The 22403-nt window shown below is 46.2% G+C and overlaps 1 protein-coding gene across 1 annotated transcript; it reads right to left on the bottom strand.

Moving 5' to 3' along the window:
* Positions 1 to 2837: 2837 nt before the first annotated feature.
* LOC100283780 (uncharacterized) lies at positions 2838 to 17594 on the bottom strand. The gene is given in 8 exon segments (NM_001156679.1): positions 2838 to 3307; positions 4622 to 4725; positions 7076 to 7153; positions 7401 to 7565; positions 9815 to 9903; positions 11226 to 11394; positions 11932 to 12008; positions 16943 to 17594. Coding segments are annotated over 8 exon segments (1359 nt in total). The 5' UTR covers positions 17514 to 17594; the 3' UTR covers positions 2838 to 3201.
* Positions 17595 to 22403: the final 4809 nt, after the last annotated feature.

Raw genomic sequence — 22403 nt, 5'->3', positions numbered from 1 at the left:
TGACAACTTGATTATATGAGAATCCAGATTCGCACACCACCAAAACTAAGGACACCAATTTAAAAAACCCAAAAAAACCCTAATCGTCAAAATGGCTATACACCATGTATAACGAAGTAGAGGGAGCGATTGGTTTCTATAACGGTCATATCCAACAGCAATATAATTATCTAAAAAATACTCTCTCTATTTTAATTTATAGGTTATTTTAACTTTTCTATATATACAATTTTTACCGTGTACGTATCTAGTTAGGCTGTCTCCAGCAGCGTCCCCTAAATTCTATCCCCTAAAGGAATATTCTCTGTCCTTTACAGCACACTCTAAAAGATTATGTCCTCTATATCTTCTCAGTCTCCAGCAACGTCCCCTAAACCCGGTCCTCTAAAGCTACAGTGATAACATACTTCCTTTTTTTCCATTGATTTAGTTTTTTTATTTGTTTGCATTACACGCTATAACGTAAAAAAATCATGCGCAACATAGTATATTTAATTAATTTGCAATTAATATTTTCCGAAATAAAGCACGAGTACCATAATAACAATTTTGGATTTTTTTCCAAATTGTAAATATTAATTGCCATCCACATATGTGAAGTAAGGCAGTTTTAGCATATAAATGAAAAAACCATGACAACAAGCAACCACTTCACATGTAACTATAAAGTATCTAGGTCCATCATAGCACAAATGTGCTTATGTGAAACTATACAATCTCAAATTATCCTTATTACAAAACTCAATACTAACTGGCTCATCACATCACTTCTACATATTTGATAGACAATGTTACATGCTCTAGACAATACACTTAATAACTTGTTCTATTTGTTCTCTAGCAGGACATGGCAGATATAGTTTAAATACTAGTAGCAAATAATTGATTCCACTTACAAAAGATTAGATGTGCGGGAAGCAAATGGTAATGCTACCGACAATGAAGAATAGAAGCACAAATAAGCAGTCACATAACTTGAGTATATACTTAAGTTGGTGTCTCACTATCACTGCTGACAACTGAACCCAACAAAGCAAAAGAACAAGAATAAGAATACATGTACAATTGTTTTCTGCAGCCTTCTCATCTAAGAACTTCAGCCTCAGAATTTCAGTGTCCCTTGCTGCATGAAAGAAAAATGGAAATAAGCAAATATTATGACACCTAAACCAACTTAGTTGGTACCAAATAAATAAAGAAGACAAGGGGAAACCATATTGGAAGAAAGGATCACTCCGTCTCATAAATCATGATGCATGCTGATACCCTGTGAATTTGATATGCAATGGCCAAGGAGGGAAGATGCTCAGGTTGCTGTTGTCCACTTGAAATAATAGGCAAAGGAGAGATTAGCAAACCTCAGTTTAGTTTCATGCATATAATCCAAACAACATTTTAGTTTTACACAGAATAATCTCTATTTTATAGAACCAAACAACTAAATGATTGTAGCTAGAAAAGAACTTTCAGATTGGATAGATAATCTTACTATGAATATCTGCAAGGAATTCTCCTGACTGGCCTTCTCGAGCTCATCCTGCTTTTCCATTATGAAATCATCAAGTTAGCCAAAACCAAAACAAAAGAGATTGGATACAAGTAACGATAACCCTAACCTGTGCAGGAGCACAACAATCGTTGAGCTATGCATTGTCTTCCTTGAGTTCGCTGACCAAATCTTACATGGCTACATCATCAAAATAGAACAAAAAATTGAAGTAGGCAAAAAGAACAAGCGCTTTGTCCCAAAACCCTCCCTCCTATCCCATCGTCTCCACGGACGAATCCAGAAGCTTCTAGACGCTGCTCTGAGCGGGATCGACGATTTTTGTTGCAGATCGAAAGCACACGGCGCCATCCCGTTGGGGTGCCGGTCTTCTGCGTCGTCATGACCACGTAGTCACACGCCTCCAGGTGGGCCCCCAGCTCGAGCACGACCGTCGCAAAGTTCTTCCTCGTCATCTGCTTCGTCGCCGCTGCCGCGGAGATTGAGGAGCGTGCACGGCCAAGGAAGGAGAAGTTTTGCCAAAGCGGGCAGACTCGTCGTCGTCGGAGAAGAACCCCGAAGACGATGTGCTGCACGACGGGCGCGAGACGGCGAGAGGGTTCCGACTTCCGAGCAAGCGCGGGAGCAAAAGGGAGGAGACGGCGCGAGAATTATAGCGGGCGGTAGCGTGACCGCCACATTTCGAGGACGACGAAGGCACGCTATATTTTAGCGAAGGTTTTACCGTGTGTTGCTGGAGTCGTAGCGAATGTCTCCATCCGCTATATTTAGCGTACAGAGCCATTTACCGCTCCTTGTTGGAGACAACCTTATATTGTATATTTAGATCCTGTTTCGTATCTAGTTATATTGTATATTTAGATCCTGTTTGTTTGAGCTTTTTACCATCTTTTTAGTGTGAAAAGCCAACTTTTGTTCAGCTTCCGAAAAACTAGAAACTTAGAAAAGTGACGTTTATATTAAAAAAACTGAAAAGTATGGTTTTATGGGCTTCATGTGGCTTCATGTGTTTAGGAAACTAATGATATCATCAAAAACTATCATTAACTTTTTAGGATCAAAAGCCCAGCAGCAGCTCTTAAAAAAAAGTTCTAAAAACTTCAGCTCAAACAAACAGGACCTAAGATACTTAGCAAAAGTTATATAGTTAGAAAACCTAATCAACCCAACTTAAAACAGTACACAAGTCGCGTCTGTCAGCATTTACTATGTTGCAACGGGTGGAAATTTTTGTCTTCATGTAACAACGCTTTACAGTTACATTCATTTACCACTTTCAACCCCCACCGGCAATTCTTGCTGTGCAAGCGGTACTTTCAAATTTCAGTTACACCCACGTAAGCCCACATATGCAAAAAAAAAATTAAAAAAAAATACCAGAATTTTACAGGAGGCATACGGTTGTCGGCTCAGCAGACCTCAACGATCAAATTGTTTGTCCAGCAGAGTTCTAAAGGCTCTGAAAGCAGTCTGCTGGAAACATTTTGCCTCTGTTGCAACTAAAAAGCTCTGTAAACTATTTGGTTGAATATATAAACAAATAACGACTGCACTGTCGTGACTGTCATGAACCTTCTCACATTGATCTCAACATTGCGGAAGATGGTTTCACATGATGGCGTTAAAAGGACCTCCACTCGAGTTTTCATGCAATAGCTCGTCCATTGTTATGTTAGGATTTTACCGCTTGCAGTCTAGAACAACTGGAAGAATAGACTTGTAGAACCATCACCAAATGACCGGATATCAGCAGGTTTTACCAATGCTCTGCACAAGGGGCAAGTCCGCTCTCGCTCGAACCTAGAAACAGCATAATAGCAATCAGTCACTTCTCGTTTGTTATTAGATAGGAGGATCACGGGCAAAAGTAATGCAAACAATTAAGCATTGAGATACTACCCAACAAGAGAAATTTATGGGTGTGTTTTAGTTCCATGACCATCCAGACATGCTGCCCACTAGAAGTATGTGGGGCCCTATGACATAATATGTATACCAGCCGTGACAAGTGGAGAGCACAACAGCGGCCGATTAAACAGGAGCTCTGATTGTCATTTTCTTTAACGTCATTTCAATTGGTTCCAGTTGTTTGGTTTGATAGGCAAGGATTAATAGAGTTGGTTCACTGAGGTTCTTCAAAGTTTGACTTGCTGCATCAACTATAGACTACAAAGAAAACACAGTACCATAAATAAAGCAAGAACAAGTTGGTCTTGCCCTTATTTATCTCTTTCACTCTCAGCTCCAGGGTAGCAAGGCTTGACCTCACTCCTGTCAAGCACCCCTCGCTCCCCCATGAAGCACCTTGTCCTAAGATAACTCACACGTAGGGGTGGTAATGAATCGCGATCCAAATGCTTCTTCACAAAATGATAAGGCCCTAAATAAATGTTAGTTCAAAAATAAATAAAAATAGAACCCGATCATAATCCGATCCAATCCTTAAATCTTAGTGTCAAATTTAGAGCTCATTGTCACCCGTAATCACACATCCGACCCAAGTTCATAACAAGTAGCTAGGGTGGTAAACAGACTAGGGCAATGTATCCTGTGCTCAAAGAGGCACACAGTGCTCACGTGCATATTTTAAATCTAGGACATTCATCTTACATTCAATGACAACACCCATAAGGGGTTCCTCGTAAAATTTTGGTGGAAGGGGTTCTTCGTAAAAAATGGATGCTGCCTTTGAATGTGAGATGAATATCCCAGATTTAAAATATGCACGTGAGCATTGTACCTCTTTAAGCACAGGATACGTTCTACGTTGCCAACAAGACTAAACAAGCCAAATCTATTTATCATATCCGGGTATACTAAAACTTCATTTTAAACTGCATATATATTTCCTGCTGCATCAACAGAAGCAAAGGTCCTCTTGCAAGTAAGATATAGATACTCTGTTAAACTCTAATGTAGTGGTATAGTCATACGTTCTCATGATGCATTATTGGTACTTAAATTTAGATTGAATGGCCTTTCTGTTTTGAATAATACCCATTCCAATACTCTAAAGCACACCAAAGAATACAGTAAACATATTCAACTAGATGCCTGATTCAAAACAAAGATACAAAGAACAGTGCATGCGGAACAGCAAACGATGAATATTACCATTCGGAAACACAGTCTTCACAGAAAATATGTTTACAGCGAAGGAGAACAGGCACATGCATCTTCTCCTGGCAAATGGCACACATATCACCAGCAGCAAGTACCTGCATTAGGCCCAACAATAAGAAAACAACTAATAACAGGATTTTCAAATTCAAATCCTAAGGACTCACAACAAAATCATTGGATAACTTATAAGGCTCTAGGTCCATAACATTTAGACAGGTATACAATAGTCTAACCACCGCAATCAAAACCCTAGCCACGTCAGATGTTAAGACTGAACCAGAACTCCAAGAACAACGAGGAGAGATGACCCTCAATGAAGATGTCGGCAAACTGCAAGCTCGTCCGAACATGATGAATGCAGGAGTCCCTGGCAGCAACGCGCTAACGGACGAAGTGAAGGTCGATCTCAACATGCACTAACGTTGTCGCGGTAGACAAGTATGCTCCTGGTGGGGGGGGGTGGGGGGGGGCTATGAAGCTCCTGGAGGAGCTGGCACAACCAGCTCGCCTCAGCCACCCCATTGGCGACAACCCGATACTCAGCCTCAACACTAGAGCATGAGACCACGGACTGACGCTTGGAGGACTAAGAGATAGACCGACAGGTGTCTGGGCACCCGGCCCAGTCAACATCGGTGTAGACAATCAGTTCATGTGTGGAGGAGTGCTGAAGATGAAGCCCGTAGTCGACAATACCCTAGAGGTACCGAAGAATCCGCTTGACCATGCTCAGGTGCGACTCCCGAGGATCGTTCATGTAGAGAGACCTATTGAACACCATATGTGATGTCAGGTCAAGTGAAGTGAAGGTGAGATACTTAAGAGCGTTGTCAAGACTATGATAGGCAGTGGTGTCGCTGAGAGTGGCACCGTCACCAAAGACCTTGGCATGTGTGTCCACCGATGTCGCACATGGCTTAAGAGTCCAGCATGCCAGCGTGCTCCAAGATATCCAAAATGTGATGGCATTGCTAAAGAAACAGAGCATTCGAGCGATGCTCATCATCAATCCCTCAAAAATGATGAAGAGGACCCAAATCCTTCATTGTAAACTCATGCTAAATGACGGTAATGATCCAGTGCAGCGAACCCGAAAAAGAGTGAGCACAATGTCAACATATAGGAGGAGGTACACAGTATCACTGCCATGTCGGAGTATGAACAGAGAGGTATCCGATGGACGGTGTGGTACTTTCTTGGATTCTTAGCACTGTCACCGTCGATCCACAAGACATCGTCCACGAGCGTAGTGGCACCGCTAGCTAGGCCTAAGTTGCGATTGAGGAGCAATTCCTTGGTAACCGTGAGGCTCGTGCTCTACACCTCGACACACCTTTTCTAATCTTCATCTAGGGGGGCCTCTATGTTACCCAGTACTGCCACTAGATAAAGGGCATGACAGACTCTCCGCAACCTCGGTGAGCCCATCTCCAATCACACAGTCGTCGTCAACCTCCTCTGGGGCCTCAACGAGAGTTACGGTCATCTATATACCTAGGTCACGTGGTTTGTCCCATTCCTCTACTTACACAAGGTTCGCAATGACCTTCTTGAGGAGCTCACTAAGGGAACTCGGCTCCGTTCCAACACCATCACGGCCCTCGACAACTCCGGCTCTGGGCCCATTCTCCACGTATGACCTCTCTATACCTGCTTCAGAATATTCCTCTTCGCGCTCGCCTACACCGATGTTGGGAGCTCCATGTCTTCCTCCCAGCACCGGTCCTAGTGGTAGTCCTAAATCTAGCTCTAGAGACAGTTGATGTCGTCTTTCGACGTCAGGGTGGTGGTGGTGGGAAGACTGACACACCCTGGCCATCCCTCTACAACTTGTGGACCGGCTACATCTCCATGTGGCCCAGCCTGTCCATGGGTGGTCCACCGTTACACCCACCCCAGCCTCGGCAAAGCTAACTCTCGTCGTGGTGCCCACCCTCAGCGGCTCCAGGTGTCCCCTCAGACCACCCCCCACGGCACCCTCAGTCCCACACCACTCCTCCTGCTACTACCTCCCTTGTATCAGCCATGGACCCCTTGGACCGGTGGGTGGGATCAGCAATCACTTGCTAACTCATTTAGCATGATGACCCTAACTCTCCTGCCATCACTGACTAGGTGGTTGACCCCAATGCCTCCTACCACACCACTCCAGACACTGGGATACTCTCTTCTTCCCATCCCCCACCTGTCTCATCCTTCTTTTGTCATTGTTGGGAACAGGACTACTCTCCTAGTCACCTCATTAGGTGATCCGTACCTTCCTAGTTCTTTTTGCCTCAGACAGATGTGCCTTTAACCTTGAGTTGAAAGACGAGCATGAGCTCTAAAACTCTAAAAAACAGTTAACAATTTAAATTATATCATTTTGGATCACCTAATGTCACCTTGTTGCCAGTTATTAGAAAGAACATGCTAGTGACATGACCAGCCAAAGGTCTATTTTACCTGTTCTGCAGTCGCATAAGACCCATAATGCACATCTTTACGTGACAGTGCTTTCACCGCGGCCAAGAATGACTGAACCTGGAAGTCACAATGTCAAAAATAAGAAGTATGCTTTCAAGTAAAAGGACAGGCCCAGTGCTAGTGGCACCCACATGAGTGGGGTCTGGGGAAGAAATAACTGAGGCAAGCCTTAAAAGTATGCTTTCAAACCCAGAACCTTTGGCACAGTGGAAAGGCTTCTCACCACTGTGCCAGGTCAGGCCTGTCCTTCAAAGTATGCTTTCAAGTGAATGATTTACATACGGAGTGCAGCAAACAGTGGTACCTTTTCAACTACCGAAGTCAACTTGAAAGTCAGATACAGTCCAGTGGTTAAAGATGAGAAGAGACTCCCATATTCCTTGTTCAGAAAGAAACGATACCAAACAGAAGTTGGCAACAAAGCACGATAAAGAAGCAGAAGGTACTCCACAAGGGTTAACATTTGGCCCTAAAAAGGAAGAATTGTAGTTAGTGTAACATTCTGCAATACTAATTGGTTGTTCTAACAGAAGGGAAAAAATTCACACATGTTACTGTACAACAATGTTCTTATGTTCCAGCTTTCCAGGTGCCTATAGCAACCTAAAAACAGCAAAAACAACAGCAGGGAGAGGAGGAAAGAAAAGGGACAAAGGAGAAGGGACGGGCCAGCCAAGCCACCAGTCAACCTAGGTCAGCCAGAGTGCCATTCCATCAAGGGGACACTTAGGAAGGCACAACACAGGCAGTGGTAGATGATGGTCTTGTGAAAAGGTTGAGGTCCATGCAGACACAGATTAGTACAGGCCACTAGCCTCTCAATAAAGGCAGCATGTCTTGCATTTACTCCTGGTCCCACCACTCCTACACTGGTGGCTGCCATCACTGGACATGCTCCTGAGCACACAACGTCATGCTGGAGTCTCCCTCGGCGACAAGGTGCACTCCAGTTGCTGCTTCTGCTTTCTGTTAGGTAAAACCTATGCTACTTCTGCAATTACCGCTGACAAAGCAGGACCGCTATTTGCAGTGACACGGATGATTGGAGCAAACGTGTGGATGGTTGAGGCAGTACTCCAGCTTGGTGTGTTTTGGCTGGCCTTAGGTGCAACCTAGGCGATGCATTAAGAACCTTGCTGACAATAAAGGATGTCTCATCGGATATTCACAACATATGATACAAATTCAAATTTACCATTGAAGCTGAGTTAAATGTTTAAAAATATTGTTAGAAATGTGTCAAGTGTACATGTTTGTTAATGTTGTCCAGCTACTACATACTCTAATTTAGTAGAATGGTGTCAATTTAGGAAACAAAGCCATTACCATCATGCTTTTTTAGCTTCCCTTTCAAATAAACCCTTACTAACTATACGCCAAAATCTGAACCTTTTGGCCACAACAAGGAGTATAGTTGTCTGGTTGGTAAGTTCAGGTTTTGATATGTTAGGGTGTTGGTTTTTAGAGTTTTTTGTTTAAAAAAACTTTAGAAAAGCTACAGTTGCAGAGAATTAGAGGCATATGTTGTCATGTGGGGCAAAAGATGCACCCGCAGAGCAAGAGAGAAGGCCTTTCCTTCTAATTCTTGCTTGCCTATTCTCATGATAGCTCACAGTATTCAGTCATTAGGCAGCTCAATCACCCCTTAATTTTCTCCCAATCGCTCTTGCTAAGCTTCTTGCCCACGGCCAAGCAAGAGGGAAGGCTTTTCCTTCTAATTCTTGCTTGCATATTCTCATGGTACCTCACAGTATACATAGCCATTAGGCAACCCAATCACCCCTTAATTCTCTCCAGATCACTCTTACTAAGCTTCTAAATTTGCACCTGCTAATGGTGCGCCCAGAATTGCCCTCAATTTGATGCCAATCTAGCCACTTTCCTGATTTGCTGTGTTTGCCTTCTTTGCTTTGTGGGTGAATCTCTTGCCTCACATGACAACATACACCTCTAACACTGGCATATAGCTCAAACAATATAATCCAGTGTAGGAGCAAAAGATGAGGTAACATAGGTACTGATATGTCTGTAAATACATAACAATGGCAGCAACGATTTATGGACAATTTAATTGGTTTGCATTGTCCTTACAATTTTTTTTATAAAAAACACAGGAGACTGTATCATTTCATTAAAAGGAGAGAAAGGAGTACAACAAAGAACACACACAAACTACACAGATTCAGTTCTTACAAAGTTCGCATCCCCTTGCAAGTAAAACAATCACTAATTAGTTGCTCGTACATTGCTACGGTTTTTATATATCATATAGGTAGACCTTGTTTATATGAGATATTTATTCAAACGCGATTATATTCTTTTTATTTTAAATTATTAGTATATATTATTAAAATATCTCTCCTTTGCATAACACAAACGGGCACGAGCTCTAGTGGTGAAGACAAGATCTTCTACCAAAGGAGCCCGGTTCGAATCCCCCCCCCCTGATTATTCCGCGTGGGAGGAGGAATTTATCCGCTGGGACACTCGGTGGGAGGAGGCACGCGGGTGGAGAGACGTACGACAAAGCTCACACTTTAAAGGTGTAGTGACATAGTCATGGAGAGTCATTATTAGCACAGCACCACTTTTAACACATTGATTTGTGGAAAGTTATATTTATACATTAACCAATACCAGACATGATCTAAGAACCACAAACAAGAGAATACCAAAAATGATCCAAAACAATGCATAAAAATTTGAAAAGGATGTCACCTGTCTACGGTAGTTACGACCTCTGCAGTTCTTGTAGTACAGAAGCAGCATGCACTTGACAGCCATTGCAGCTTGGCGAACCATTGTATCTGGAAGTAACTCATGGTTATACATCAATGTGCATAGCGTTATATCAGCTATAGTCCAAAATTCAAATATTTTTGTTTATTTCTAAAAGAATGTTTTCAAAAAATTAATGACAATGAATTACAATAGGCTCAAGGAAACACAATATCCCAATCAGTTGTGCCATTGCAGCTCCATGTTAAAACTATATTAATTCAGGAACAGGTGTTTTGATTTCGTTGAAGAAAACTTCATGAATTTGCAAGATTCTAAGTGTTTTCAGATCGCCTGATCGGCTGATCGTTCTGACTGGGCAATCAGCTGATTAGGCGACGATAAGGGCAATTAGTCGCCCCTGATCGACCCTAATCGTCCATCTGGTCGTCCTGCATATTTCCAGCACAAAGAGTATAGACTATAGACTATACTTAGAATAAACTCAATAAAGAGATTAGACTATATGACCAAGATGCTGCAGCAAACCTGAAATGATCACCAATTCACCAACAAGGCAGCAGCATGAAAAGTTGAAAACAGCACCAGCAAGTCTATATGAAACTATGACGGGAGCTCTGAACTTAAGTCTGAACTCTGAAGACAGGAGCTCTGTAGGAGTGTCCGAGCCTCCGAGGGAGAGAGAAGGGTGTTGAAGGGAGAGAGAAGGGGGAGAGAAGGGAGCCGCCGATCCTGGAAGAAGAGTTGTTCAGGCCTCCAGGGTACAGGTCTCCAGGGAAGAAGAGACGGGGGCTCTGGACGGCTAGTTATATTAATTATGGGCCAGCCAAACACACCTAATGGACTACCCTGTTGATCGACTGATCGCTCATCAGCCCGATTAATCGCTCCATATCGCCAACTAATCGGACGATATGGACGATCAGGTGAGCTGATCGAATCGAGCACCCTAATCGAGCCCAAAGTACCGATCAGGCCGACTAATCGCGATTAGTCGGACGATCTGAAAACAATTTCTACAATGACTCAGTGAAAAAAGTCAATGACATGAAAAAAGTCTGTGTGAAAGCGCTAAAATAGTAGTCTCTCTGTTGTACCTTATACAAAAAAATCCTCAGAAGCATACCTTATGAAATCTAACAATATGGTTAATGAATGAAGAACAAAAAATCAATTACACTAGAGTATATCAACACTTGGGGAAGTAAATTGTAAGAAAGTTCATTTGCAATTTCAACAGTCAATAAAATGTATTCAATATAACAAAATATTTTAGTACATCAATATTTAATCTATAGTAAACTAGAGAAAGCCAAGTGTATATAGCTTAAATAATATTTAGCAGTAATACAATTGAGAAACTATATGGCCAAATTCAAATCAGTAATACCGTTGACCATGATGACAAAAATCGCATGCCAGAATGGTGGTATATCTTTTGGAGGAAGCATGAACAAAGGTCTGAGAAGATCATCATTCCTGTACCACCAATATACGCCAAACACATGAATCATGAAGATTACTGTAATACCAATGAGTACAGATATTTTTCTCTCGCCCTGTAAAAGCAAGCACGAGTTGGAAATATTAAGATAAGAGTAATAACAAGGCAACAAGCTATTACATTATCAAATAGATTACTGTAAAAGCAAGCAGGAGTTGGAAATATTAAGATACTAGTAATAACAAGCTATTACATTATCAAATAGATTAGTTTAACACAAGCATGACAAGTACATTGCGCAACGTGGTACTGACTGGTACAGTGGTAAAACATAACTCAAGATCAACTGATGAGTTGATATGGATCAGATCATGTACTTGTTGTTCTAATTTCACAATGGGCAGCATAGGTGCAAGATAACTATGAGATGAGAACATTTTAAGCTGATACAATGATGCCTTAGAAAATGCAGTATTTGACTCTGATTTTATATCGATTACCATTAAAACATCCCTTTGTTGCAGATAAACTATGACAGTCATTCCAATTGATAAGGTAACAGAAAGGAAAAAGGCTGGCTAAGTACATGCCTGATATGTCAAATAGTTCATTAAGCTAGTTCAACAATGTATAAAGTAATGTGTCATCAAACCTTCAAGGCAGTTTGCTTCCTCAATATATCGTTCGACTTGAACATTACCGCAGCAATCCAAATTGTGACAAAGAAACCTGCACACAAAACAATCCTTCCATTAGTGGACACTCAGGCACTCCCAACAACCTTTGCTCCAAAAAAAGAGTGATTGACAGGATAATAACTTAGTTAGAATTATAGAGTTACATGGATAACTGACCACTCATCATAGTGGCAGTGTGGCACAAATAATAAAGGACATTTTCAGGCTATTGAAGTAAAAGAAATGCTGGACAGTAACAGAATAGATGACTCCTATCATGTTCAGGTTGATGCACACTCAATTGAAGCAACACAAAAGGTAACAATGTTTTTTAACCTTAGTTTGACATTCTGACAATCATTTTCCATTCTCTAAGAGAGTATAAGGTTCTTATTGAAAGAAAGTTGTTCCATAACTCATAAGTATGTTGCAACAAACCTGACAGACACATTAAATGCCTGGAAAGATTCATGCATCTGAACTACTCCCTCCATTCATTTGTCCACGTCGTTTTAGGGTCATTCATAGTGACCAAGGGGGGACAGCAGAGCCCCGATTGCCATTTCAATCATGGCTTTCTTTGAACTCCGCCAGCGACAATTGAGTTACCGAGTAAATACTTCACTTAGAAACTTGGGCTCAAATTACAATAGGCGTGAACAGTATCCGTTTAGGAAATAAAAGTATTTGTTAGGCAAGAAGAGTCCAAATCGATAAGGAGCCCTCCTCTAGATCACTTGGAAAACAAGCCTTCTAGGGAATATAAATATAGAGGCCATGTAACCGGATGAAGGCAAGCAAGATTATCTTTCCAGGCTTCAAAGATTACCCCATGTGTTCTGCTTCTAGTTGAGTTGGTTAGGTGGTCTAAGTAGCACTCCTCAGGTCCTGAGTTCAACTCTCTGTGGAAGCAAATTTCATGCTGGAGTTAAAAAAAATCCTCTCAACTGTCCCATGACAAAGCACGTGTCTAAGGCCCAGCAGTGGTCGTGGTCATTCTCACATGAGCTACAGTGTCGTTGCATTTGGGTGGGACGAATGTTCAGGGGTTTTCCAACCTATGTGAGGTCTTCTTAATACAATGCCTGAGGGCTATCTTACCCCCGCAGGTCGAGTTTTTTTGTTCTGACCCCTTCTCCAAAATCGGAAGTTCCGACCACGGCCCCCAATCTCACATCCATAGTTCCATACGCACTTCACAACCACGACAGGGTCAAGGATCCTATCAGCGCACTACCTTTCGGGATCTTGCTAATGCCTTAGGTGCGAAGAGCATTCTTTATAATCTGTTCAAAGAAGGTTATTTTCGTCGTCAAAATAATGATCTCAATTTTAGTTTGATTGATGAAAACAAAAAAAGCATGTGTATGATATTGTTTGTCCATGATGAATGTCTTGTTTTTCAAACCAATGATCAATATTGTGTACATTGATGAAAAAAAGGTCTATAGGACTCGTAGGAACCAGAAATATTATCTCACATTGATGAGCAAAGACCTGAACAGACTATTAAAAACCAAAAAACATAGAAAAGGTTATGTTTCTGGCGATGATTACTCGACCTAGATATGATGAAAGTGGTAATTGCACATTTGATAGTAAAATAGGGATTTTTTTCACTTTGTGGCCGTGCAACCACCAAAAGAGGTGTAGTCCAAATAGGGACAGAGGTTTTTCATGCTTCATTTTTTATACTCCTACTAACTAACCTACTTTCATCTTGGCACTTACTCAAAAAGTTTACATTCGCAGGTGCCCCTATAACAAAGGCCATGACATCGGTAACCAAGTATGTTTACCGAGATTTTCTTGTTAACAAGGTTCTACCAGCGCTGAAAGCAAAATGGCCAGCTAGGGAAAGTGGGATGCCAATCTTCATTTAGCAATATGCAATACAATGCTAAAGACTACATCTGACATAAATTATCCTGCATTTGTGCAAGGTGTCCAATCTGATGGTTGGGACATTAGGCTAACATACCAACATCCAACTCACCTGATCTTAATGTCTTGTATATTGGATTTGTTTTTGCAGCAATCCAAGCATTTTTTTAGAAGGAACACCAAATAACATTGCAGAAATTGTGAAAACAATTGATGAGTCATATCAAAACTATCCGGTGGAGCCAATCGTATTTTCCTAACTCAACCAGCTTGCATGATGGAAACAATGAAGTAAAATGGCAGCCAACACTACAATATCCCTCACATGAAGAAGACTCTGGACCTACAGCAGGTCTTCCAATTACCCTCAATTATCCTGAAGTGTCATTTGCAACTTCAAAATCAAGCCATGCAGTTCGTCGCCAGTGAACTGTATGTTGGTTAGAATCAAGTCTTTTTTATTGCTATTATGTTAGACACCTGATCTTTTCTGCTAATTATATTGATATAGTCATTGCTTGTCCTGCTTTGATTCAAGTAATGGAAAGTGAAAACAGAATTTGAAGTCTTCATTTTTATTGCAATCGATCTAAGATAACAGTGAAGGGCAGGTCCAGTGCAGTGGTGAGAGATGTCTCACTGAGTCACCAGGTTGGGGTTCAAAGCAGCCTCTCCACATTTGCAAGGGAAGGCTTGCCTCGATTTATCCTTTCCCTAGACCCCACAAATGTAGGAGCGGGTCTGCCTGATCTAGGATAACAGCAATGGCAAACATTAATAGCATTGCATGGTACGGTACATTTGTTTACAGTACATCCAATAACAACACTAAAATGTCAAACATTACTAGTGCTCATACATAGAAGGAAAGATAATCTTGAACATTGTCGAGGATTTTTCAACAATGAATTTATATGGGGTGGATCGCGAGATCGAGAATCAAAGGTAAACGCAAAGCGACACGAGAATTTAGATAGGTTCGGGCTCTCTATGCGAAATAATACCCTACGTCTAGTATGCTTGTGGCTATTTCTTATGATCTGGTGTTCTGCCCTCTTGGGACGCCTCATCCACCTTTTCTAGTCCAAGGGAGGCGATTACAGGAAACTTATCTAGCATTGTACCAGATAAGGACTAGGATCGGCCTAAAATTGTTCTCCCTGTAGTCTAGTAGATATATATCTATCTTTATATATGGGTTCCCTTATAGATCAGGATGTACAGGTACCATAAACAGGCCAGAAAATGTTGTCTTCCACTCTTCCCTTCTCTGTCCACGTAGGCTGGTTTGGTTCTGACATGTCGGCCAAGTCCCCAGAATCCTAGTCCGAGTCCCGCAGCCAGATCCAAGTTATCCAGTCCGAGTCTAAGTTCTCCGACTCGGCCTGAATTGCTTGGTCCCACTAGCCAACATCTTCATTGTTGACACTCCTTGGGTGCCTCTGGTATATATCCTTTACAAATACCTTTTCACTTCTTCAATATTCTCATATTAGGTGCTTCATCTGGTTCCCTTGCCGATCAACAGCCATGAACCATCCCACAGCCGATCCAAAAAATAGTTATCACGACATCGTTCACGACCTCATCTTAGGAACCATACATGCAAGGAAGAAAAACAGGCAGCAGCAAAGTACTGGCTGCCTGAAGCTCCTTGTCCGATTTAAATATGCTAGCATCAGTAGAAGCCATACATAGCAGGGCATCGATAGCATCACTTTGATCAACATCGACAAAGGTTTCTTAAAAGTCAGGCACTTCAGCCAAAGAATCCATAACACAAAGCACCTCGCTCATGGAAGAATCGTCAGATTCATCGCATGAAACTAGCACCCAGTTCAGGCCATGAACAAGACCTTGTTCAATGGCGTCGCCCTGGCACTCCATTGCAGTCGACAAAGGTGGTCGTGAGGCATGAAGGCGGGCAGATGAGCCAGCCGACAGGAGCGAGAGATTGCAACGTGCTCCGAGCCTCCGACGGGAAGGGACACGAGCAAGAGGAGGGCAGGAAAGCAAGAGCAAGCACCGACAGACAGGTCATCGAAGCCGATGGGCGAACTCCAACGAGCGGTCGCGAAGATGAGTGCCGCCAAGTCAAAAGGGCCAAATGTGAAGATGTGCAGAGCCGCAAGGCAACGGGACAGAGCCAACAAACGGCGTGAGAGAGGAACAATTAGGTAAAGATAGAAATAACTCTAACCCTAAGTTTTGGCTCTCCATACCATGTTATGAATAGCACTCATATTCAATATGAGGACACTAGGACCGAATATATACACAGACCGTCTACAACAAGAACTCTATATATGAGAGCAAAATAGCAAATACAACAAGGACATTTGCATAGGCATCTAACAATGTGCACATACAAGGAATGCCTATTATGCTAAATGTAGATGTGCTCCTTCAAGCCATCACTTCATAGATGTAGAGAAGCTCGGTCAGATAAGGAGAATCAACAACTCCTAACTATACAAGAGCTTGATTTCAGTAAGTCCAATTGCTACACTAGCATAGCTAATATTCCAAATCAAACTACAATGCTTTTCTGCAGTGGATTCATTAACCGAATAAGGTCAAAGATCAGCACAACAAACATAAAGTATAACAGCATTAGGTGCCCAACCAATGCAGCTGAAAATAACATAAGTAAAACTCACAGCCATGGATTATTCAACCACAACATACAAAATAAAGTATACACCCTACCATAGTAGGGCAACAGGATAGAACAGGCTAATTTCAAACATTAATAGAAGTGGACTAATCAGTTAAATTTCATCAACTACAGCTTTAGAGTCCATAGCGAAAGGTAGTATAGCCTAATGAAAAACTTAAACATAAGCAAATGGCAAATGAAGTTCTTGTGGATTCAAGACCAAATTCCCCGTTTGTTTAACAACAGCCTTACCACTTGTTGACAACTTGAGTTGCCACAGTTAGGTCCGCACAAGTGCACAACGTTCCAGTAGTAGCATACGCACATTTAGAACGAGAGATATGAAGCAAACCTTGGAATGCTGCCGTATGAAGGCAACGAGTAGAAGCAGCAAGAACGGCAATATCTGAACGCGCATTTAGAAAGAGAGATATGAAGCAAACCTTGAAGATGCTGCCGTATGAAGACGACGAGTAGAAGCAGCGAGAACGGCAATATCTGTTCGAACCACCGCGCAACGTGGTGCACGTCGTAGCGCTGGTACGCGCGGTCCCCGCCCCCGTTCCCCGACGTGCCGGCCCCGCCACCGTTTGCCTCCGCATCCGTAGCGCCTGCACCCCTGCCCGCAGCGGAGGCCTGGTCAACCTCAGAGCCGGCGGTCGCCTCGATCAAATCCTCGGACGAGGTCCCCGCATCCGGCCCGCCCGTGGCCTCCGTGTCGCCTGGGCCGCCCTGAATCCGGATCGAAACCTCCCCGTCCCCAGCGGCGGCAGCGGAGAGAAGACCATCGACCTCCGACGCCGACAACGGCGACGAGGGCCCCGCGGACGGGTGGTGCGCCGCCAGGGCAGGGCCGGACTGGACTACGCCGGAGTACTCAAGGAGGGCCGCGATGGGGGCCTGGAGGAGGCTGGAGGCGGAGAAATTGAGGCCATATCGGCGGAGGCCGGAGGGCCCGACGCCAGCGCCCTGACTGGGCCCCCAGCGATCGGGGCTCACGGGGGGTGGGTCCATCGCCGGCGCCGGCGAAACCCTATATGCCGGCGTCGCACGCGAAGCGGGCCTGACGACGCGGAGTCCTCTGGAATGAGAGGGAGATCCCGTTGGCTTTGCTTTGGTTGGTCTTCTTCGCCTTCGCCTTTTGGTTTGGTTCGGCGTCTGCCTTCACCGTATCACCATTCACCCTCCGGCCAAGTTGGTTGGGTTCATCCGCACGAGTAATATTCCACGCAGGTTCATCTGGAGTTTTTAAATTAGAGAAAATCATCTCCACCTAGATAGACACACTCAACGAAAGGAAAATTCTCTTTCTCAATCTCCAACAATAGTCTTCTTCTAACAGGGAAACAGGGGTTTGCAGCCATCAAGCTAGACATGAAAAGCCTATGATAGGGCTGAGTCGACTTTCTTAAGGCCCTGTTCGTTTCACCTGGATCAGCTCATTCACTGCAGAATAAATTAGGCCGGTTTAGAGTTTGGTGTTTATGTGACCCATTGAAGTTGTTCATTTTGGCCCAAACTAAAATCAAAACTGACTCTGTTTAGATTTTTCGCTCACTCCATGATCCGGTACCAATCCCTGTCTCATCCCCTCCGGATTGCATCCCCGACATGACACCCGACGCGAGACGGGCTAAGCAGGGCAAGGCGTTGCGCAGGTGAAGAAGTGGTCGCGTGAAGCGGCAGCGGCGCGCAGCCCCGACGACGACGCTCCCCGCTGCCTTCCCACAGGTAAGGTGATGCTCTCTCTTCCCCTCTCTCATCCTCGCGTGTTCTTGATGTTGTTGAGCACCACGACAATGGCGTCGATGGGGATTCATGGATGACGGGGATGCAGGTGCGTCCCTAGAGCTCCTAGTCCCCATCGCCCCGTTCTTGTGTTCTTATGTACGTGCCCTTAGTGTTGTCCATTTCTTCAGCTTCTGGAATAGGGTTTTGTCCATATCTGCTTCAGTTTCTGAAAACACTCATACTAGGTTTCTGTATTCTATCCATTTCTTCAGTTTCTGAAATGGCGTTTACAAAACAATTAATTGTTAGTATACATACATTTCAGATTCTCAAGGAATGGGTGAGAGCACCTAGAGGGGGTGAATAGATGATCATGCAAATATTGCTCAAAACAACACAAACTTGGTCTAAAATATGAGTTAGAGTAAATCAAAACCAAGTTTGGATGAGAAGATGAGAGGAAGGAAGACTCTTCACTTGATTGCTCACTTGAGATGTGTATTAAACTAGGAGCAATAAATAAATGAAAGTTTATACTCAAAGGAAGATAGAAATCGTAGAAAAGTAAATGGACAAGAGCGACATCGATTTTTTTCTGTGGTTCGACCAAAGCCTACTCTACGTTGTGGTGACCTCCTTTAGTCAAGGGTTGGACTCAACCCCTCTCAAGTGATCCAAAGATCAAACTTGAGTGTCACAGTTTTCTTCGTATATCAAACTCGTTTGTGAGGAATCTCCATAAATTGGAGTCTCTCACACCTTACACAAGATGATCACAATCCAAATCAAAGTAAGGGAGGGAGTCGGGTACACAGACACGAGCACAACGCAGCAACAACACGCACAAATGCAAAGAAGAGAGTGCAACAACAAAACGACAGAGTAACGACCCAGAAAAAGCGCTCAAATATCTTTCAAACACTTCAAAGGCGTGTCCGCGGAGTTTCGGAGTTGTAGTGTGCTCTTAGAATGCTTGGTATCCTGCTGCATGCGCTTAGGGGTTCCTTTTATAGCCCCAAGGGGCCTCGGAGCCGTTGGAGCTTCATTTGGAAGCTCCCAGCCTTCCCTGTCTGCGTGTGCATCGGACTATCCAGTGGTGCACCGGACAGTGCACAGTACAACTGTCGGCGTTTCGAGACAGGGGGGTCCCTAAGCCGACGAGTGAGTGTGCTGCGTGCCCCAGCCCAGATGGGTCGAGCGCGTGGGCGAGCGCGAAGGGGGGAGAGGCGAGGTGGCCGGAGTCGAGTGTGAGAGAGGTGGAAGTCCCGCGGCCTTCGTGTTCGTCCCGCGCCCAGGTCGGGTGCGCTTGCAGTAGGGGGGTTACAAGCGTCCACGCGAGTGAGGGAAGCGAGCGGCCCCAAGAGAGCGCCTGTCCCGTCCTCGGTCCCGCGCGGCCAACCTTCTCTAAGAAGGCCCTGGTCCTCCCTTTTATAGTCGTAAGGAGAGGATCCAGGTGTACAATGGGGGGTGTAGCAGAGTGCTACGTGTCTAGCGGAGGGAGAGCTAGCGCCCTAGGTACATGCCAATGTGGCAGCCGGAGAGATCTGGGCACCCTGCTGGCGTGATGTCGTGGCTGTCGGAGGTGCGGCGGAGCCTGGCGGAGGGACAGCTGTTGGAGCGGTCGAGTCCCTGCTGACGTCGCCCTGCTTCCGTAAGAGAGCTGGGGGCCGCCGTCGTCATAGAGCTTGTGGAGCGCCATCATTGCCCCTCCGGCGGAGCTGGCCGGATGGGACGCCGGTCTTGTTCTCCGTGACCCGAGTCGATTCGGGGTAGGATGATGATGGCGCTTCCTGTTGACGTGGCGGTCTGTGCCCTAGGCAGGGCGACGTGGGGGTTCCTCCGAAGCCGAGGTTGAGTCTGCCTTCCGTTGCCGTGGCCGAGCCCGAGCCATGGGGTCGGGCGAGGCGGAAGTCGTTCGGCCGAGGCCAGGGCGGAGTCCGAGCCCTGGGGTCGGGCGAGGCGGAGTTTCGTCGTCTTCCGGGTCTTAGCCCGAGTCCGAGCCCTGGGGTCGGGCGGAGCGGAGTTTCGTCGTCTTCCGGGTCTTAGCCCGAGTCCGAGCCCTGGGGTCGGGCGGAGCGGAGTTCGCCGTCTTCCGGGTCTTAGCCCGAGTCCGAGCCCTGGGGTCGGGCGGAGCGGAGTTCGCCGTCTTCCGGGTCTTAGCCCGAGTCCGAGCCCTGGGGTCGGGCGGAGCGGAGTTCGCCGTCTTCCGGGTCTTAGCCCGAGTCCGAGCCCTGGGGTCGGGCGGAGCGGAGTTTCGCCGTCTTCCGGGTCTTAGCCCGAGTCCGAGCCCTGGGGTCGGGCGGGGCGGAGTTCGCCGTGGTGCCTTTGGCAAGGCCTGACTGCCTGTCAGACTCACTCTGTCGAGTGGCACTGCAGTTGGAGTGGCGCAGGCGGCGCTGTCCTTCTGTCAGACTGGCCAGTGGAGCGGTGGAGTGACGGCGGTCACTTCGGCTCTGCCGGGGGCGCGTGTCAGGATGAAGGTGTCAGGCCACCTTTGCGTTAAATGCCCCTGCAATTTGGTCAGTCGGTGTGGCGATTTAGTCAAGGTTGCTTCTGAGCGAAGCCAAGGCCTCGGGCGAGCCGGTGATGTGTCCGCCATAAAAAGGGGGCCTCGGGCGAGACGGAAGTCTCTCGAGGTCGGCTGCCCTTGGCCGAGGCTAGGCTCGGGTGAAGCGTGATCGAGTCACTCGTGTGGACTGATCCCTGACTTAATCGTACCCATCAGGCCTTTGCAGCTTTATGCTGATGGGGGTTACCAGCTGAGAATTAGGCGTCTTGAGGGTACCCCTAATTATGGTCCCCGACAGTAGCCCCCGAGCCTCGAAGGGAGTGTTAGCACTCGCTTGGAGGCTTTTGTCGCACTTTTTTGCAAGGGGACCAGCCTTTCTCGGTTGCATTTCGTTCCGGTGGGTGCGCGCGAGCGCACCCGCCGGGTGTAGCCCCCGAGGCCTCGGAGGAGTGGTTACACTCCTTCGAGGTCTTAATACCTCGCGCAATGCTTCGGCTGGTCTGGTCGTTCCCTCATGCGAACTGGCCGTAGCCCGGGTGCACGGTCGGGGTCCAAGCTCTCGGGCTGGTATGTTGACGCTGTCAACGATTTGGCCGGAGCCGGTTTTTGCGAGAGCAGCCCCCGAGCCTCTGCACAGGGCGAGAGGGCGATCAGGGACAGACTCGACTTTTTACATACGCCCCTACGTCGCCTTTCCGCAAGGAGGAGGGGGGGAGTGCGCCACGTTACCCTCGATGGGCACCGAACATGGTGTCTCCGGTGAGCTGCAAGCGGGTAATCCGAGTGGACGTCCGTGCCCCGTTCGTTGGGGGTCGGCTAGGGGCCCAGAGGCACGCCCAAAAGTACCTGCGGGTGATTTGCCGGACCCGGTCCCCTGGCGACGGGGTCCGAGGGCTCGATGCCTCCCTCCGATGGGATTCCGTTACAAGATCGTTCCCGCTGGTCTCGGAAATGTCCTAGGGTACCTCGGGAGCGCAGCCCGAGCCTTGGTTATGTATCGAACGTACCCCTGGTCATCCCTCGCTCGGTGTCTGAGGCGACTGTGAACCCTTCGGGGGCCAGCCTTCGAACCCCTGATCAGTAATGGGCGCGGAGCCCGAGTAGCCTGAGGCGGCCATGGAACCCTTCGGGGGGCTGGCCTTCGAACCCCTGACCAGTAGTGGGTGTCGGGCCCACGCGATCTGAGGCGGCTGTTGAACCCTTCGGAGGGCCAGCCTTCGAACCCCTGATCAGTAGTGGGGGGCTCGGAGCCCGGTTCCTTCGCGGAGAAGGATCCCTTTCGGGGTATCCCCCTTTCCCGGTCCCTGTTGCAAGAGATAGAGAAAGAGGAAAACAGAAAAGGATACGAAATCGGACGACGTGGCGTACCTTTTCTGACGCGGTTATTACGGCGAAGGTGAAGCGTCGCGCGCTCCTCCCGTCAGAGGCGCCGCCTGTCCCGCCGCGGAGTTAATGCGACGGGGCGAGTGGTTGGCGGGGCGGCCGTTACGCGTGTGTGATCCGTTCGAGGAACGGGTCACGGGTGCACCGTCTCCACGCCGTGAGAGGAGGCTCTCTTGCTGTCCCAGGATGGGACGTGAGCCTGGCTGACGACGTGACCGCTGCGCCCGCCCGCCTGCCACCGCTATTACTGCCGGCCCTCTTTCGGTCGCTTTGACCGACGC

The sequence above is a fragment of the Zea mays genome, chromosome 6 (genome assembly GCF_902167145.1).
Source record: "Zea mays cultivar B73 chromosome 6, Zm-B73-REFERENCE-NAM-5.0, whole genome shotgun sequence".
NCBI lineage: Eukaryota > Viridiplantae > Streptophyta > Magnoliopsida > Poales > Poaceae > Zea > Zea mays.
This window is presented reverse-complemented; position numbering and strand designations above follow the sequence as displayed.